The sequence below is a fragment of the Sturnus vulgaris genome, chromosome 12 (genome assembly GCF_052056855.1).
Source record: "Sturnus vulgaris isolate bStuVul1 chromosome 12, bStuVul1.hap1, whole genome shotgun sequence".
Taxonomy (NCBI): Eukaryota; Metazoa; Chordata; class Aves; order Passeriformes; family Sturnidae; genus Sturnus; species Sturnus vulgaris.
The window spans coordinates 13,093,362-13,112,818 of record NC_142254.1 but is presented as its reverse complement, the minus strand read 5'-3'; the positions used below and the strand labels follow the sequence as shown (position 1 = coordinate 13,112,818).

General features: G+C 45.0%; 1 protein-coding gene across 3 annotated transcripts in view; it reads left to right on the top strand.

Moving 5' to 3' along the window:
- The window catches only part of HSF4 (heat shock transcription factor 4), a 30,912-nt gene that overhangs the window by 4,897 nt on the left and 6,558 nt on the right, over positions 1 to 19,457 (top strand). The window contains exons 4-13 of one of the 3 annotated variants that reach the window (XM_088171905.1): positions 2,695 to 2,921; positions 7,766 to 7,874; positions 8,944 to 9,071; positions 9,891 to 10,015; positions 11,837 to 11,912; positions 13,331 to 13,395; positions 15,040 to 15,139; positions 15,850 to 15,974; positions 17,753 to 17,977; positions 19,205 to 19,316. In XM_088171905.1, coding sequence (XP_088028031.1) covers positions 2,844 to 2,921; positions 7,766 to 7,874; positions 8,944 to 9,071; positions 9,891 to 10,015; positions 11,837 to 11,912; positions 13,331 to 13,395; positions 15,040 to 15,139; positions 15,850 to 15,974; positions 17,753 to 17,977; positions 19,205 to 19,316 — 1,143 coding nt within the window. In that variant the 5' untranslated portion in view covers positions 2,695 to 2,843. The other 2 variants (XM_088171904.1, XM_014880829.2) reach the window with 2 other exon arrangements.

Below are 19,457 nucleotides of genomic sequence, written 5' to 3'. Positions count from 1 at the left end.
TTGTCAGGTTACATTCCTAGCAAGCAGGTAACAGCAGCAAGAAGTCTGTTCGTGTTCACACAAGCCCACGTTTTCTTTATACGTTAAAAGTGGATACAATTCATAATTATAGTGGCAAAATAATAAAAAATGCATGAAAACAAAAAGCCAACAATTTACAGCAAAATGATTTAAACAAATCTAATGAAATCATTAGATTTTCCTGTGTCTCGTGTCCATGCTTTACTTTGGATTTAGTATTTTTGTTTATATTGGTCTCACGGTGTATTTTCATAATGACACGAATCACTATGTGACATCTCACACACAACTGCTCGATCTCAGGTAGCAGCCTCTGCCCAGGCTGCATCTACCTTGCATAGGTGCCCTGGGAGCTGAAGGATGACAGCAGTTCCCTTGTTTGTCCTCAAATGGTGAAAAGCTGGCGTGGGCCTGGAGCCAGATTTTGGGCTCACGTGCAAGCTGCAGTCACTCTGCCTTGGCAGTGGTTTGTGCAAACTGGGGGACTGAACTGCAAAATAAAAAAAAAGCAGGAAGCATTTTAAAATGCTAAAAATACCTATATATCTGATGGTATTTTACAACAACAGTATTTTAACAATAAAAATTTAATTTCTTTCCTAAAGGAAAAATGTGATTTAAATAGATCTGTAAAGGGGTTAATCTGGGCTGGATCTCCTGGGAGCTCTGGATCACAGGGTGAGATCGAGGGGGGCAGGCAGTGCCCCCAGACCTCTTCAGGATCAGCAGACGTGATGGTGTCAACGCTTCTGGAAACAAAGCATTTACTTGCTAAGAGTTTAAGCAAGTGAGTTCATACATTTAAGGTCTCATGGGGCTAAATTAAACTGAACATCCCAACATTTTACTACAAAAGCCAAACCTGAAGCACTGCTGGCTCCCAGAACCAGGTGGGAACCATAGCATGATTACTGAGGGGAGCATCACCCACCCATGTCCTGGAAATGTTTTCTCCTTGAAGCTAATCTGCCTGCTGTATATTGTGGGGATTAAAAAAAAATGGGTAGCTGAGCCCCAAGTTTCTCCTCTGCTGACTCTTGCTGAATGTGTGTCTTTTGGGAGCATCCCATTGGCAAAATCAAAGTTCTTGATGAGCACTTGGAGTTTCATCTTGTTGTTTCCCACTTGGGAAATAAAGATGGCAGTGAGGGGAGGGGCTGGGGCTCAGCTGGCACAAAATTGGGGTGTTAAGATTCAGTGTCAAGTCTGCCTGGGAGGATGGGGCTGGGATAGGGCAGGCTGTCCTGAGCTGTTGGAAGGCTAAAAGCACACTCTCGCTGTCTATGAGGTTCACAACCTTCTTAATGACTCCAAAGGCTTCAAGGAAATCATAAAACAAAAGGAGCTGAACACACGAGATCTCATTTTGCCTTAACACTTTGGCAGATCTGTATTAGAGGCAGTATTAAAAGCAGTTCGAAGTAGAAAAACAATGTCCAAGGTGATTATCAGAGAAAATGGCAAAAGCTGCTGAGTTCCCAGGAAGGAAGCAGGACGGTGTCACTTATGTCTCTTGGTGGCTGTAGCCAGGCTGGGTGGGAAGGGGGTTGTTGCTGATATGATGGTAGATAAGATAGCACAGCTGCTGTGCTGCTGCCACCTCACACTCCAACTAAGGAGTCATGCTTCAAAGCAGCACATTCTAGAAAAATGTGCAGTTGTGTTTGCCTTTTTGCATGTCTGCTCCATACTTGCTTCATGGGTTTCACCTCTGACCCGTCTTTGAGGCTGTCTTGGTGCACAGGTTTTCATTTAAATGAAACCTGCACTGCTGAGGTAATGCTGTAACTCTGGGACCTGAGGCTTCAACAGCAAGAGGGCATGCCATGAAATTCAGAGTGAGATTGTGAGACTTGGCCCACACTGCAGTGCTGGCCTGGGAAGGGGAATGTTTGCTTTCAAAAATCTCTTACTTGGTTATGACAGGGCTGGAAAAACAGGTCGTGGTAGTTTTGTTTGTGCAGAAATCTAGAAGACAGGTGCAACACATTTTGCAAGAAGGCAAATGGAAAAGTTAGGTAATGATCTGATACTCTAAACCTTCTTCCCAGGCACTTATTCTTCTGCATTATAGGAAAGGTTGATTAAAATACATCTTTTCCCTTATTATGTCAGACATTGTAAGTGCAGTTTCTGCGAACTGGAGTCAAAGTCAAAAAATATTTTTTTTCCAAACTGCAGCATCTCATCACAGGCAAGGACCACTGTCATTAAGCTGCTGGTTTCTGCTCTAGGCCTTCTGTTGCACTATCAGTAAAAAATGGATATGTGAGGCAGTTTTCTGTGCAGAGCTTCTGCTTGCAAAGAGGTTTTTCCCCCACAGTTTGAGAAATCTGTCTCAGCTTTTTGAATACCAGTGCAGCAGTACCAGAAAATTCCCTTGCATTTTTTATTACTCAGAGTAGCAAAACCTCACTGTAGGAAAAAAGACCTTTTTTCCCAAAAAAGCTTTGATCTGACATTTTTAGCTCTTCAAAAGTATCACTCAGCTTCTTAGGTTTGATTGAAAAAACCTGTGAAACAACTGACCAAGAGATTTTCATAAAAATATGGTGAAATTTCAAGTTTGATTTTTTTTTTAACCTCCTCTGTAGTCCAGTTTGATTTGTTAGTTAAATCCTAATGTGTGTCTTTGTCCCTTTTTAGTTGATGTTGTTTTATTCTTCTCAACAGGGACTCTTGAGAATTAAATGCAGTTTTGGAAGTTTTCCCATGTTTAAATCTGACCGAATTGTCAAAATGCCTGCTCCAGTGCCAGAACTGTGGCAAGAACATCCAAGGAGAAATCCTTGTCTGAAAATTGTATTATCATTCTCTTTGAGATGGATACAGAGTTTTCCAGGTCTGCAGACAAAGGGCTGCAGCTGTTCCTTCCAGCTCTGGCACTTCACAGAGGTCAGGTAAGAGGAATGGGGTCCTCTGTCCAAGCACCTTTGCAGGAATAACCTGATCATTGCTTCCAGGGCATGTCAAACATCTGCTCCACTCTGCTACAGCCCTGCTGACCTTGTGACTTCTATGTGTGATGATGTTATCTGGCATGACCAGCACCTGCTTATGTAAAATTTGTGTTACTTGCTGGGTTTTGTCAGTTGCTAATGGTGATTTGGGTTTCAAGGGAAATACCACATTCTTAGATACACTGTTCTAAGCTGCCCTTTGAAAATGGCAAGAAAAAATTAATGCATTGTTATCCTTATCATGACACTTATCTTGTCTCTTCTCACCTCCTGACTCTTTCAGTATATTTGGCCTTAAAGGACTCTGTAGGCATCAGGTGAGAATTCTGCTTCATTATTTAGCAGGAATGTTGAGCTTTGCAAGTTTTTGCTAAGGACCTCAGGAAAATTTAATGTTGATTTTATATTTTATTATGTTATTTAAAGAGCAGTTTCTGAGTTGAAATGACCCTGGCATTAAGCCAGACATGTATTTAGAGCTATCTAAAGTTTTTATATTAATGATAAAACCATATTGTGCAATAGATTCTATGTGTAGCTGTTTTTAGCATCCTCTTTTCTCATGTAAGAGCTAAATAATTTCTGTTCACAAATAACATAATAGCTAAACCTGCTTACAATTTTGACTTTTCAAAGTCTTGCTGAAGGTGTCCAGCCCTGAGTCTGGCCAGCTCTCGTTCGTCTGTGCAAGCCAAAGTTTAGGACAAGAAAATTGTAAAATGAGAGCTCAAGTGCCTTCACAACCCTGGGATTTCTGTGCCTGGGTGTCCCCCAGACTCTGGGCAGGTGGGTTTGCTCTGGTGACTTTGCTCACCTCCCAGCATAAGGTGGGCAGCACGTGTTGCCTTTGCATGACGCTGCGTATTTATTCACAGCTCTGCGAGATCGGCTGCAGTGCATTTTCATTCTGTGTATTGTTCTCTGGGGCTGGTGATGCCATCCCATTGTGCTGAGTTTTTAAGAGTGCGAGCAGCAGTGCTGATGTGACTCCCTGGACGCCTACTTTCCACTGGCCTGGGATAAAATTGGGTGGTTCATTCTCTGTGGGACGCAGGCGCGTGCAGGGAAGCAGGCGCTCCCAGGGCAATGGGGTCAGTTTAGCTGGGACACTGCAAAGCTATGCAGGATTCACCCAGCTCTCTGGTGATGGATGGATACTCCAGCAATGTCCCAGCCTTCCTAACAAAACTCTGGACGCTGGTGGAAGACCCTGAAACAAACCATCTCATCTGCTGGAGTTCTGTAAGTACAACAGATACTGGGTGTCACTAATGCCTGCAACAACAGGGAAAAGCCAGGTGTGAGGCCTGAGAACTGCATGGCACTTTGCTTGGCAGGTGCTGCCCAGTTACTGGTAGAGTGCAAAAACCAGGATTCAAGTACAGGCACTTTTGGATATACTTGGTATTATTTATCTGAAATATTGTGGCTTCTCTGCTTCAGACAGGCAACTTTTGTGGGTGTTTTAGTTATAATATTTACACATTTCACTTGAAACATCCTAAAAAGTGTCTTATGTTCTAATTCTAAGAATTCCACATGCTTTGAGAGAAATGTTTTTCACCTTGCTTGAATCTGCAGTTCCTTAACATTTTCTAGGAAATGTGCAAAGCCCTTAAAAAGTTTCACTACTGTTTGGTATTATCTCACATGTGTTTCTTAGCAGCCTCTCACAAATGTCTAGGTAGAAGGCATCAGATAAACAGCACTCAGACTCAGACCTATAATTTAAATAGATCTCAGACTGGCACCCTAAATCATTTTGGAACAGTTTAACTTGATCTTTCGATGAATCTGTGTGATGATCATGGTGATATGGGTATATATTGTCTGTACAGTTTCATAGGGATAGATTGCTTTGCTTTGGCTTCTTATTTGTAGCAGAGGCATTAATATACTAAGTGCAATCATAGAAATAAAATTATTTGTCCCCTTTATACAACACTTTGATACCACATTGTGCTTTTGACCTAAGACTTGCTGCAAATAACATGATTTATTTTCAGCAGGGAGTTATTAGATAAACTGTGTGCATAAACTTGTTCTCCAAAGTCAAGAATCTGTAACACAAGCAAATTTAAAGGGGGGTGGTAAAAAAAGTCTAAAGCATCCTTTTTTATATATACGTTGTGTCCAGTAAAATTTTTATTCAAAACCTGAGACAGGATTGGAGCTGCAGTGATATCTGTGACCATGGTTGTTTGATGCTGGTATTACATGGCCATACCTCTGAGAACCACCAAGTTTGGTATCATGTGTTTTAAATAAGGATTTTAAGGCTAGAAATTATTTTCTAACCTGTGTAAGTAGTCCCCTCTCTGTTACGCTTAGAGCACTCTTATTTTTGACTGACCACCACCATGCTCTGCTTTCCTGCAAACTAACATAGGCTGCTACTACATCCTTGGAGGATTTAGTAAGGCTTTTAGGTATCTAAATTTCTCACTGTTGCAAGTACCCATGTTTCTCATATTCTTCAGCTTCTATACATTGATGATGTTGGAGCTGAGAGATTGTGTGCATACCTAAGATTTCTGGGTGTAATCAGTACTTCTAGAAAATAGGACCCATAAGGACCTGTGAACTGTTTCTTAGAATGAAGAAGAGATGAAGAGAAAATGCAGTAATGGTTTATATATACACTAAAGTCTGTTGTAAAGTGGAAAGGAAAAGTCTGCTCTCTGTATCCATGGTAGATTGGGCAAGAAGTAATTAAATTAATTTTTTAAATGGAAGATGCAGTAAGGGAGAACTGGCAAAGTCCTGGACTAGCACTCGACATGTCTGTCCTGGTGGTTCTGTCAAAAGCAGTTAAGATAAGCATCTGCCATGATTGTCGTGCTGCAGAGTCAGTTTTGCTTTGGGCAGAGAAGACACCCAGAGTTTCTCTGAGCTTGTGCTCCCGTGGTGTAAAGCAGCCAAGGCACAGCTGCAGTGTGGGAACAAACTGGCACATGCACAATTCTTCAGTGAACACACAGTAACCCCAAAGTCTCTTGTGTCTGTAGGAACCTTTCTGAGTGTGCCAGCTTCTGAGACCATTGTGGCCCTGAATTCAAAGGAATGGCCTCTCATGAGAGGCCATAAGGATTTGTTGAGGTATACAAAACTCTCGTGCTTGTCATTTTCCATCAGCGGGTCCAGCTTGGGACACACAGCTGTATCCCAGAGTAAGGGGGCAGAAGCACAAGGGAAGCAGAATAAACCAGCTCAAGGCAGTGCAAGGTAAACCCAAGGCAGCGTCTGCAGTGTTGGGAAACCCTGGTCCCTGCTGTCCTGTTGCAAACTCTATCTGTGAGGATAATTCCAGCATGCAGGTTGTCAGTGAATCTCTTAAGTGCTTGATCAGCTTTTGTTTCTGCTGCATGGGGTAAGGAATGATAGGAAAGACCCCAAAAATGTTCAAAGAGCACTGTTGAGGCACAGTCATGTTCAGTGTTTGCAGTAGTAAGCAAGAAGCAAGAAGTGCAGCTGCCCCAAGGTCCCATGTTTGTGGGTGTTAATTGTTAGAGCTGCTGAATGAGACTGAGCACAGAAGCAGCTGGCACCATATGGTGATGGAAATGTAGTGTATGGCAGCAGGGTTTGCCAGCTGGCCGGTTTCTGGTGGCCATGGGCAGGCTGTGGGCACACACCAGCCCCTCTTTAGTCACTGATTGCACTCCCTGTTTTAGAGACTTCCAGACTTCCCTGAGTGCACCCTTGCAGCTGCGCCCTGATGAGTGCGAGGTGGGACTCACAGCACTGGTACCCTCCTACTGCACACAGAGCCCGAGGGCTCTTACAAAACACTGTCCTGTGTCACCAAGCAGCCCCTGTGGGATACCCACCCAGGCTGACACACCTCTGACTGCTGGTAATAGCACTGAGCACTGCAGGAGGATGACTGTGGTGTACTACTCTCAGACCTCTCCCTGCCAGCATGGTGCAGGCTCTGCTGTCTTTAGCTCTTATCCCTTGAAACTCAGCTGCAGCTGAGGCAAGTCCCTAATATCTGCTGATGTCACTGCACTGATGTAGCTGTCAGCAGGTAGAAGGCCAGGCAGGGAAAGCACATGGCCTGCAGTGCATCTTCTCTGCCAGCAATCCCAGGCAGTTTGCCTTGTTTGGCAGTCATGGATCTTTGCAATGCAACCCCAGAAATGGAGGATTTATCTGAATAACATGTGTGTTGTTATCTTGGACTGCAAAGCGTGACCATCAACATTTTGTGGGTTGCCCTTGTGGCTGTTTACTATTGAAAATAATCAGTAAAAGGTGTGTAGAGCTTTTGGTGTCTCCAGAGATGATTTTCTTCTTGCCTTGCTGTGTTTCTGGTGCCATGTCTCAAGGCAGTGCTCCCTCCAGGACTGCTGTGCTCTGGAGCAGATGGATAGGGGTTAGATCTGAACAAGGAGGTGATAATGGCAGGGTTATAATGGCAGTTCCCACTTTCAGGGCCTTCTTAAGTCTTGAGTCTTTCTATGAAGTCCATGCAAGAGCGGATGATCACAGACTACCTACCAGCTATTTGGGTACAAAATTCAGTGGTTTGTTTCTCATGTCCAACACTCTCAACTAAGCAGTGACAAAAAGTAGAAAAGGATCAAACCTGCAGCCACAGAGGCCTGACTGTACTGAAACTGAAAGGAGCACATCTGTCATTGAGGCCTGTTTTCGCTCTTCTCAGCTTCAAGGTGACAATTCAGAGAGCAAGACTTCCCCTGCTGTGGGACTCCTCCTGGGCCCCACTCGTGGTCAGGGACACTCCCCTGACTTCGCCCTTGTCCTTATGTCCTTTGCAGAATGGCACCAGCTTCCATGTATTCGACCAAGGCCGCTTTGCCAAAGAGGTGCTGCCCAAGTATTTCAAGCACAACAACATGGCCAGCTTTGTCCGGCAGCTGAACATGTGTAAGTGCAGCTCCCAGGGCCAGGACATGTGGCCCCCACAGATATGGGGGGTGACAGGAGGCGTGGGAGAGAATTGTACAGAGAAAAGTTTGGGGTCTAATCACTTGTTGTGGCATTATTGATTTTGCCAGAGCATCTGCCTTTCAGATCCCAGAGCAGTGATCTCCTTGTGTTTATCTTAAATTCCAGCGTGGAATTTCTGTTAGATTACATTTCAGGGTGTGAGCTAAGAACTTCCACCTACCAGGTGTTCTGCTTTGTTTGCATTGATTTAATGATCTATTATTATTCATTTTCCATTTTATTCTACATGGAGCTATATCCGGCCACCAACTGTGACACCTCCCCTGAATGTGCTGCTCTTGTGGGTCGTGTGCCCTGAGCTTCTCCCTTTCACCAGGCATATCACTGAACTAGTAACAGACAGTTCTTCTCACTGCAAACCTTGCCTTGCTGATCAGACATTTTTACCCTTTAAAGGAAGTTTACATGTAATTTTCAGTCACTTCAACATGACTGTTCTGATAATTCTTGGAATTTTTTCAATGAGTAATTAAATTCCTTAGTCAAGTTTTAACTTTGCTATTTCACTCTATAGTAGAATTTTTGTAAATTTTAGGCCAATCCTTGAATACAGCTTAGAAACCTTTTGAGGACTTCTGAGAAGTACTCAAAGCAGATTTCCAAATGTGCACATGACCCTTTTTTTCCAAAAGCAGCACCTGCTGATGGTCTGTGCCTTTGAAAACCGTTCCCCTGAATCCCTGTGGCTTGCAAATTGAGACAGGAATTCCCTAGGAGCTGGCATTTCAGCTCCTGGCAGACCAATGTGCCCGTGGTGAAAAGGCTTTCATGGCATAGGCGGCAGCAGGGGTGGCCAGTGGGATGCACAGGGCTCTCCCTTGCCCTGGGTTTCTGGTAGATATGGCCCAAAAGCATGTCCAGATGTGAGCACTGGCAGCTCAAAAAGTGTGGAGGGTGATCAGAAATGGCCTCGAGCGTGATGAGGGTGGGAGGTGGAGGAAGTGCTGGGTCCTGTCAGCCCATCAGCTGTGTTCTCTCTGTGCAGACGGCTTCAGGAAGGTGGTGAACATCGAGCAGGGGGGGCTTGTCAAGCCTGAGCGGGACGACACTGAGTTCCAGCACCTCTGCTTCCTGCAGGGCCACGAGCACCTCCTGGAGCACATCAAGAGGAAGGTGAGGGGCACTGTGTGGACAAGGGGAACAGGCACCTGACAGGTCCTGCTCAGCAGAACTCCAGCATCACCCCGGTCTTGTTTCTGTCCTCCTCACACACACACCTGGGCTTGGCTTCTTGGTTTTCAGGGCTTGGCTTGCTTCAGTTTTGTCTGTGTTTCTCTGCTCTGTTGCTCTGTATCACAAGATGTTTGTGTAGTGCTGCAGGGTTTGCTTCCCACTCCTCTGCCTTTGAATTGTTACTGCTTTCCTGGAGAAACACCCTGCATAAGTCCTGCAGCCATCAGCTGTCCTCAACAGCCATCTCTTTTTCTTATACAAGAGACAACCTACTGCTGCCCTCTGTTTTCTGTCTTTTAACCTGTTATTAATACCCCCAAAGTGTTGTTCTCTTACTGAATTAGCATAGCAACTTCTAAAAAGGGACTTGAGCAAAACCCTTTTGGAAATCCAGATGTGGTATGTTAATTTGAAGCATTACGTCAGATTCATCCCTGTAAAACATGAGGTTTGATTGATCAATTCCTCCCTGATACTCAAAATACTTTTGTTTTCCCCCAGACTGATTTGAAATAGGTCCTCACTCTGATAAGGAATGTAATTCTGCCAGCAGACCCTCTGTATGAATAGATTAGTCCTGCGCTTTGCTATATTTGGCTCTTGCAACAGTACCCCTAGGATAGTTCAGACACTTTGGCATGTGGCCTGTCCTGGTATTTCAGCTGGTGACAGTCCTGCACCTGTGCCACCACAATGACTCTCTATGTCCATGGCCCTTCTTGCACAGGTAAAATCTACCTTTGATTTTTTTCTCCTCAGGTGTCAGTAGTGAAAAGTGAGGAGACCAAGATGCGCCAGGAGGATCTCAGCAGGTTGCTATACGAGGTACAGATACTGAGAAGTCAGCAGGAGAACATGGAGTGTCAAGTGCAGGACATGAAGCAGTGAGTTGAATCCTACTCAGGCTGCTTCTTATGGGCATTTGCTTCTCTGGAGTGGTGGCTCGTGGGGAATGGTTGAAAGGAGGAGCCTTGCACACTTCTCTTCCCAGGGAACCAGGGACTGACCAGAGATCTGTTGAGACAACAATATGTAGGATTTTATGCACACCTGATCTACAAAATATGGATTAATTCTCAGCCTCTCTATCTTGTTTGTTTTCCCTTCACAGATTAGGTAAGCAGAGAGAAGGTCAGACAGGAAATATGTGCATAACCTGGGGACTTAGATAACTGTTTCCTCCAGATGGTGGAAATGGTGGTAAAGATGTAACTCTCACGCATACAAGAGTCCTTGGCAGAAATGTGGTGGAGTCCACTCCAGCTATTAAGAAATTACCTTTCTGCCATCATTCACCTCCAAAATTCATGACTGGCCTAAAAAATATAGTATGTTATAATATATAACATAAGAAATTCTGTATTATTTAGTCCATGGGCTCATCTCCCTGAGGCTGTGTCATCTGACATGGCCAGAATTGTTGGGTAAGAGCAAACCAAGCTGATGCAATGCTTCCTGCATGTGGCTGCCTGACCTCCAGTTGTCTGAGACTCTGGAATTTTCTGACTCAGACATGGTCACTAAAAGATTAGGAAGTGGATATGGTTTTATAAATCATGTACTTGGAGAGGTTTTTTATTTGTCTCCAGAATTTTAATCTTTACTGAGAGCTTTGTTTAAAAAGCACTTGAATAATCATATAGACCCAAACCCTTTATTTTATAAAGAGAGCTGATATTCATAAGCCACCAGATGACACTGTCATTCTGGGCCTTGAGAGAGCACTGCATACTGGGAAACTTCATTCCAGACCAGCACCTTATGTTCAATGGATACATATTTTTATCCGACATAAATTTTTAATGACTCCCACACTTAGCACATGCATGAGTTTGCACTGTGAAATCCAGATACAGCAGCAATGAATTCCTGGGCTTGCATTTGATTTAATTTTTAAGGAGTTCCAGTATTAATGATTTGGCCTTGATTTTAATTTATTCTCCCTTTTGATTTGCTTGTTCCCACCCTCCGCCTGGCAAAATTGCATTCAACCGATGAAAAGAATATGATTTATATAAACTAAGACAGAAGAGAAATCCAAAGCTGGATCTATGTTAAGAAATTCACACTGGTGAAGAACAATTAGGACATAACTCTAGTACAAGCTGTCAGGAATGGTGCTTTGCTGAAAATCCTGTCAGTACCTGTGCAGAAAGTTCACTGCAGAGATTCTTGCTGTACAAGCTGTTCTACTGTGCTCTTCAGATCTCTGGACCTTACCTTCCCGGTTCTAGCATCCATCCACACTAGAAAGACTAAAAAGCAAAAGGATCTATCAGTTTCACCTGTATGGTAGGTTTTGCTGGCCTGACAGTTTAGGTACATCCATATACTCTAGAGATAAATTGGCTGGCAAAATGTTTTGCAGCATGGAAATAACTCACAGTCACAACCCAGGCCTTGCTGAAATTCTGAGTTTGGCCCTAATGTTCCACAAATACATGTGTCCTCTTGTTATCTTCCCCTATAGATGTTAGCTTCTCTTTATTTGTTTTTCCTCCATGCTTTGGTCTATAGTTCTTTTGAGGTCAAAGAAGAAGGAAGGCAATTGTGTGACCTTATTTGGGACACCTGAAAAGAGTTCAAACAGTGCAAGAGCCCGGAAGTGAGACAGACTTTGCACAGTTGAATCTGCTGTGCATCATGGCAGCACCAGGGGCTGTTGATGTTTCTGTTCTCATGGAAAATTTCTGTTTCACTTTCAGACAAAACGAAGTTCTTTGGAGGGAAGTTGTTTCTCTCCGGCAGAACCACTCACAGCAACAGAAAGTCATCAACAAGGTAGTGGTCATATGAACTCCAGACTTGTTTGTGCTGCTTGGTCTGTGACCTCCTCTGATTTTTTTTCTTGTCCCATAATCTCCACACTATGATATGGCAGTGTAATTATTTTCCCTTTCTTTTAAGTTGTGTGATGCTTTTATGTGTCCTATGGAAACAGGTCATTAACAAAGCACAGACTGCACCCTTAAGCAACAGATTTTAGTTTTCCTGGCAGTGCTTTCTGTGATGTTAGAAACCACTTTTCTATTGAAATCCTGAGCAAGAGAGCACAACTCTCACTAATTGCCCTGTGTTGGCTGATTCTGGTTGTACCAATGCCTTTGGGCTTCCCAAATCTTCCTCTTCCATTTGTTCATGAGGGGAACCCCACTCATGCCAGCACCAGTGGGAAGCTGCAGGTGTCAGAATTGGCCACCCATCGCACCACTGGGGGAATGTAACAGCAACTATTACATTTTCTGGTGTTACTGGTGTAGTTGGAATTACTGTACAATCTTTTAGACTGCAGAACCATCTCCCTTAAAATCTAGCATGACCAGTATAGAAAAGGCCTCTCCAGTGATTCCTGGATGGTGCTGACATGACTGAGCACGTCACATATCCCAGTCCCCATGTTCTGACCCTCACGTGGCATCACAGTCACAGGACTGGACAGAAATGCACGAGGCTATCAAGCCTTCCTCCAGCTCTGAGGCTGGACCAGCCACATGCTTCATTGTAGAGGCTTTTATGCAACTCTATTTTGTTATATTGAGCAATGAGTAAGAGCCAGCTGTGATATATAATAATAATGCTCTCTTTGTTTGGAGGTCAAAGCAGAGCATTAAGTTCAAGCTGACCTGGGAATATGTTGCTAAGTGATTCCTCTCCAAAGCTACTCTGCTTCCTTTTTAGTGTCCTGTTATATCAACACTGACATTCACAGAGCTGAAAAACTCAACTGGAGCTCAGACCTCCATCCAGGCTCTCTGTAGGGAGTTGCCTCTTTCACTTGCAAATTCTTTGTCAGACTTTACAGCATCTCTTTTAAATGTCTCTGAAAACTTTAAGGGATCCAGGTCTAACTCCAGGCCTAGGAATGTTTGCAGGTGCACTTCACAGGTCTGTTAGGACCAGCTGAAGTTCTTCATGCACGAAGTGGAAAAAGTGCTGAGCACATGCATCCAGGAACCTTTGCACAAAGCAGGCACCTGGCTGTGTCTCTTGAAATCCAGGCAGGCTGTTTGAGTTCTTGGACAGTTCATTTCTGTTTCAGGCTCCAATGTGTCACACAATTTGGCTCCTATATTCTATGGCTGCTCCCAGCTTTGGGGTGGTGTTGGGAGGGAGGAATGTGTGAGATAAGAATGGCTGCGAGAGCAGGGAGTGCTGAATCACTCTGCTGATTAACACCGGATTTTGATCTCTCCTGACAGCTGATTCAGTTTCTGTTTGGCCAGCTCCAATCAAGCCCCAGCAGCACTGGGATAAAGAGGAAGCTGTAAGTACCCGTGTGTGGTGCTCACGCTCACGGGTGCATAATGCTGCCCCCTCAGTAAAAGCACAAGCTCAGCTCGCCCAGGCAGGCGGTCACCGGACCAGGGCTCCATGGTGATGGGAAATGAATGGGCTGAAGTGCAGAGTCAGACCTGCTGACAGGCCCCATTCACTGCTCTTTAGAGAAGCACCATGTCAGCTCGTGATCTTTATTTGGGGAACACAGCACGCAGTGGGACATGGGAGTGCTAACTGGGGGGAGGCCAAAGGGCAGGACCCCACTGCTGGTCCTACAGGTTCCAGCTTTGCCACTTGTCATCAGTAGGAGCAGGGCTGGGCCCAGCTAGTCCACAGACACCTTCAGTTTGACCACAGTCACTGAATGTGGTGTGTATCTAACACCGGTTTGGTGGTGTTAACCTGCAGTCCTTACAAAGAGAAAGGTGGGGAAAAAATTTAGCTGAGAGGTATCTTTAGATAGGCTCTGCAAGGCAAGTGAATAGAGTGACTTGAATTAGGAAGCTTAGTGCCTTTCAGGAGAGCAGCTGTGCCTTTCTTGCCCTGTGGTGCTTGTGATTTAAAGAAAGGGAACAGACCATTGAGTGGAATTTGCTGAGGACAAGGACCTGCCTCCAGTTCCCACCTTTATTACCTTGTGGCCTTTGACAACTTAGAAAGTTCTCCATGCTGCAGAGAAAGGAGCCAGACCTCCCAGAAGCAGCTCAAAGCAGTCAATTTTCATTAAGTCAGTTCTTGACTGACTCCTCTTGTGAGGATTGTATAGGCAACACAGGATTGAATGAGCCCATAATCTGTACGAGCAGGGTTAAGTGCATCTCTGCCTACCCCCTCTGCTGAGCCTGTTGGAAGAGCTGAACACTGCAGATAGCAAAGAAAAGGGCTCAAGGAGAGAATAGCAGCTGCTGAGTTGCTGAGGTTCATGACTGGGGAAATTTTCCTCCAGTAGAGTGGGCAAGTGGAGAAATGAGATGCCAGATCTGATCTCTGATTTTCATGGTCAAGGGTGTGCCCTCCCTGTAAAAGCTTTGCAGCCCAAGAAATGTCTTATACCACTGGTGTTTTGTAAAAAGGCAAATAATTAGTGAGAAAAGGGCAGAAGAGCACATAACTACCTTCACAGCAACTGTATTGACCCCCCTATGATGAGGGATCACACTTCACACAAACAACTGCAATTTGCAAAGTAATTTGAGTTCCTGCTTCCTTGGAAACACAGAGGTCTGTCTTCCAGAAACCTCAGCTCTTGTGTGTATATCTACATCCTTAGTGTTTTACTTCCATGGTTGTCCTGCCTCTCTTCTAAATGGCTGCAGGAAAGGATGGTGTGCAGCCTGGAGCTATTTGGTGCAGAGCAGAGCACTGCCTGGGGACTCTGGGTAGATTTGGGCAGGATGGGCAGGTCAGCATCCTTCCCTTCTCTGTTTGGTTAATGCTCTTTTTTAATGGTGACCTCCTCTAAAACTGATTTGGCCTTCCTTGCCCATAACACCGGACAAGAAAAACTCTTATGGCTGAGGAAAACCAGAGCACAGAGGGGAGAAGGGCTCTTGGCTGAGGGATGTTTTGTATATGAGCAGCCAGGAGCCAGTCAATGCATGCTGGAAGACAAAACTGTTTCTCCTCACAGACCTCTGATGCTTGACAACGGGATCTCGGCTCCACCAGTGTCCAAGTTCAGCCGGCATTTGTCAGCAGAGCCCCTCCACGACCCCTATTTCATACAGTCGGTGGGTTCAGCCCAGCCTCTGAGCTCTGTGGGATGGCTTTGCCCAGGGGGGAATGTTTGAAGCAATAATAGAGATTATGGAGTAAGTAATCTGGCAGGAGTTTGTCAGTGAGGAAGAAAGGAGGTTTGCTAAGCTGGGTGACATTTAAAACTCCTTCAGCTCCCCAGTTTCATGGATGCCTTCGTGAGGGAGGCCATGGCTTTGGTGGGGAAAGGCAGACCCTGCACACTGAACTCTCCATGTTGTTACCCCAGCCTGGTTCACCTCGAGGGAAGAGAGGAAGAAGTGAGTTCTAAAAGTGGGATTTTTGTATCCTCTGAGGAATCCCCACCATCATCAGAGCAGACACCAGACATTTCTGTCACACAGTTAAAATATGTGAGCTGGCATGAGAGACTCACACAACCCTGTTGGGCTGTGTTGGATTGTTCCCTCCAGAGGAAGCTGAGCAGTCTTGGCAAAATGTCAGACATGGTAAAACCTCTTGGTTGCTGACACTTCACAGCGTTTATTTCACACCTGTACCTCTGTGCGGTTGGGGGAAAAGTGAGAGGAAATTATAATGTTGCACAGTAGGTAAAAGTTATCTTAGTTTCCATACAGGGCGGACTCAAAGTCACAGTGAATAAACCCTAACCATCTCATATAGGGCCTTGGACTTGTTTTGGGGTCAGAAGGACAAATCTATACGACTTTTGCTTTCCTCTTAGCCATCAACAGAGCCTGCCTCTTGCTTAAACAGCCCTGCAATCACTGGAGGACCCATCATATCTGATGTTACTGAAGCATCACCATCCAACATCATGAATATGCAATCCCCTCCTGAAAATGACAGGTAAACATATTTGTGATTAAAAATAGGGAGAGTTGGGTATAAACATGCTTATGCAACTCTTCTTAAGAGTTTTTGTGACTCTAATTCTGCCAAAGTTTCTGTCTGATGCACAAATCTCTATAGAGATATGTGATATATCTCCCTTTTCCAGTTTTGGAATACTTTTTTCCAAATACTTTTTTCCAGTTTGCAAAGTGGGTCAGATTTTCAGAATTAGAGGGGGATAATAACAGCATAACTTTCAAGACAAAGTCCTGAGTTTCATGCTGAGAACTTCCACTCTCCTCTTTGAGAAATATTCCATGTTTCTTTATATTTTGTCCTTAGACTTAATCAAATAATGAGATACTAACACTTGTTGGGTTTGTTGAGAGAGAGAAAGGAGGGTTTCCTTTTGGCTTTGGCAAAGAAGAAACAATCAAATTGTACATCTAAAAGCTAATGAGAACAGAAAGGTTGCATCACAACAACTTCCGATGTTTGACAACTTTTCTGTGAAAAGGCCCCAGTAACTTAAGAACTGAATGCAGAGGTATTTTAATGCTTATCTCTTCCTGCCACAGACATGCAGTGTATTTAGGGCTAGTAGCAAAATAGCTAAAGCTATGTCAGTGGAAAGTAAGTAGACAGATGAATCATGGAAACAGTTTCTCAGGCTTAGAGGCAAAGCAGTTATACTCTAGAAATTGCCTGTAAATCTGTTGCATAATTGAAACCACAGCCATAAAATTAACTAGAAGCATGTAAAGAGCTTCAGATTTAAAAAAAACAAACCTGGAAGCCATTTCTAAAGCAGAAAATCTTTAGTATAACCTTCAAGTTAAGTTGCTTATTTCTACTAATTACTGAGTGCCATCTGGTGGCTTCTGATCTGTGCTGTGTCTGCACGACTTCAGCATCTGAGCCAGCCATGCCCCCAGTCAGTTCAGGTGTGGTACCTCCTAAATCAGCTGTGCTTCTGGTGGGAATTTAGGCCCCACGAGGTGAGAAGATGATCTGAAAGGAGTGTTGAGGAAAGCTCTGTAGTGTCACATGCCATCCCTGTTATCTCCGTGCCTTTGTCACTTCGACTCCAGGTTGGCTCTGTGCAGGTTCACGGGGAGCTCTAAAGTCTCCTACAAGAAACACAGAGTAGGTTTTTACACACAAAATGTTTCTAAACAAAACTTCACTGTCATTTATCCATCTGGAAATAATGTAGAGTGCCTCTCCCATTGGAAAAGGCAAACCTGTGCCTCTAACCAAGTAAAACATCTGACTATGACTGTCAGATCTCAACAGCTTCTGTTCAAGTCCTGCAGGGCCACAGGATCCTGGCCTGTGTCATTGGGATCTCTAGAGTGCTTGCTGATCCAGTCCTAACTCCTGCATGGTCCTGATGGTCCTACCGATCCCATTCTTATCTCTAGCGTGGAGACTTTTCTTTTTCAGGGGAATCTCTCTAGCTCAGTGTCCCTTTAACCTGTCGCTAACACTCACCCAAGAAATGATTTGTACACAGAAATTTATGTTCTGTATTTGCCAAACAATTGAATGGAGCAAATTCATTATAGCTGTGACTGATGAAGTAACTGCAGATATTCCAGCTGAACATGTTTCTGGAACCTGCTGAAAACAAAAAGAGGCTGCTGGCTTCTTTTGCCCATCTGAGGAAATGCAAAGACCTTCTGGGGCAGTTTGATGCGAAGTGGAAGCAATGCCTTGTGCTCCTGCCCTTGCCAGTAGCACGAGACCTTTGCAGAGCAGCTGTGTGGTGCTCAGCCTTGTCTTTGATGCAGGGAGAAGTGCCTCATGCTGATCAAGGAAGAGCCAGTGAGCCCTGGAGTGAAAGCCAGCACGGAGCCCGAGGTGCCCCTGCCCGGCTGCCGGGGCTGCTCCGAGCCGCCGGTGCTGCCGGTGGCCATGGTCCAGTCTGTGCTGGAGGGCAAAGGCAGCTGCGGTGCCGCCCCGCCAGGGACCTCCCAGCCACCCGAGAGGAGAGGCAGGAGGGCACTGCTGGACAGGTGAGGGGAGCCTGGGAGAGCTGTGGCCCTGCCTGCTCATGGCCCTCTCCTCCCACTCCCATGGTGGGGAGGGAGGGGACTTCAAATAGCCAAGTGCAGCCTAGGGAGCTCCATCCCGTCCCTGTGGCACCTGCTAGAGAACCCCTGAATGCCAGGGGATGGCTCACAGAGGTAGGGGGCATAGGGATCACTTGCTTGAAGGACCCAGCAGAGGAAGAACTGTCAAGGATGTGTATCAGAGCTGTGGGAGTAGGAACAGGCTTTTTGCATTCAGAGGGATTTGCCCAAGGTCCAAGTGAAAGCTGGAGCCCAGAGCAGCATCTGTGGCTGCAGGCATGCACTGGACTGTGCTGCACCCCTGCCCAGGGGATTGGCACTGTGACATTAGGCTCAGCCCCAGGGGGATCCCCGTGAGCCACTTGTGGGGCTGTGCTCTGAGACTGAAATCCCAGCAGCACCCAAGCCATGGGTGGATGATGTGGAACTTAACTGCAGTTCATTCTTGATGGCAACTGCAGCAATGTAAGGAGGACCGTGAGGGAGTGGAACCCAAAACACTCAATAGGGTTATCAGAAAACTTCCATTTTCCTTTAAGTCCTTACAGAGAATCAAATTCCTCCTTCTGAACCCACTGTGTGCTTAAAAACATATTAATAGAAGAAAAATAATCCTTCTTTTAAAGACCTGATTTTAAGAGAAAATTTTTATAGCTTTTGGGGAGTTTAATCACAGCAGGGCCTCACTGTTGCTCATTTAGCTGAATGCCTCTAGTAAATGCAGCCTGCAGGGTAAATGCCTGCAGCTAAAAGTCACTCCTTTAAAGAGCATTAGTTAACAGTAATTCAGGCATCTTGGACCGAGGAGAATGGCAATGCAGCCTGTTCTGGTTCCAAGTGCATCTCTAAAAGGATTTTTTCTAATGAAAGCTTTAATTTTCCCAGTGCCCAGGAGAGGTGCACAGAGTATCCATCCCCAAACCATGTGTCACCCAGGGGAGGGATTATCTCATTTGTTTTACCATCTGCCCAGTCCCCTGAGTGCTCTGCTGAGTTGTACTCTGGGATTAAACCAAGTTTTATGGCATAAACCCAGGCTGATGGTGGGCTCTTGGTTTTCAGAATGAGATTTAAACATAAACACCCTTTCAGAAGGCTGCTCAGTCCTGTTTTCTGTAGGTATCCATGCAAGTTTCCTTTGTGGCAATATTTCCCGTTGTGTTTTCTCAGAACAGATATTTCAGACCCGTTGGAGGGCAGTGACTGGAGCCTGGAGGGGCTGCAGCTGCTGCTGAGGAGCCAGCACAGCCAGTACAGCCTGGAGCCTGCCAGCCTCTTGGATGTGAGTGTTGCTGGAAAGGATCAGGTCCTGCTGCTTGTCCTCGTGTGGCATTTTATCTGCCACATGTAGCCTGTGGAGTCACAGCTCTGTTTTTCCCTGCTCATAAAATTTCAGCTTGAAATTGTGCATTTTTTTTAATAT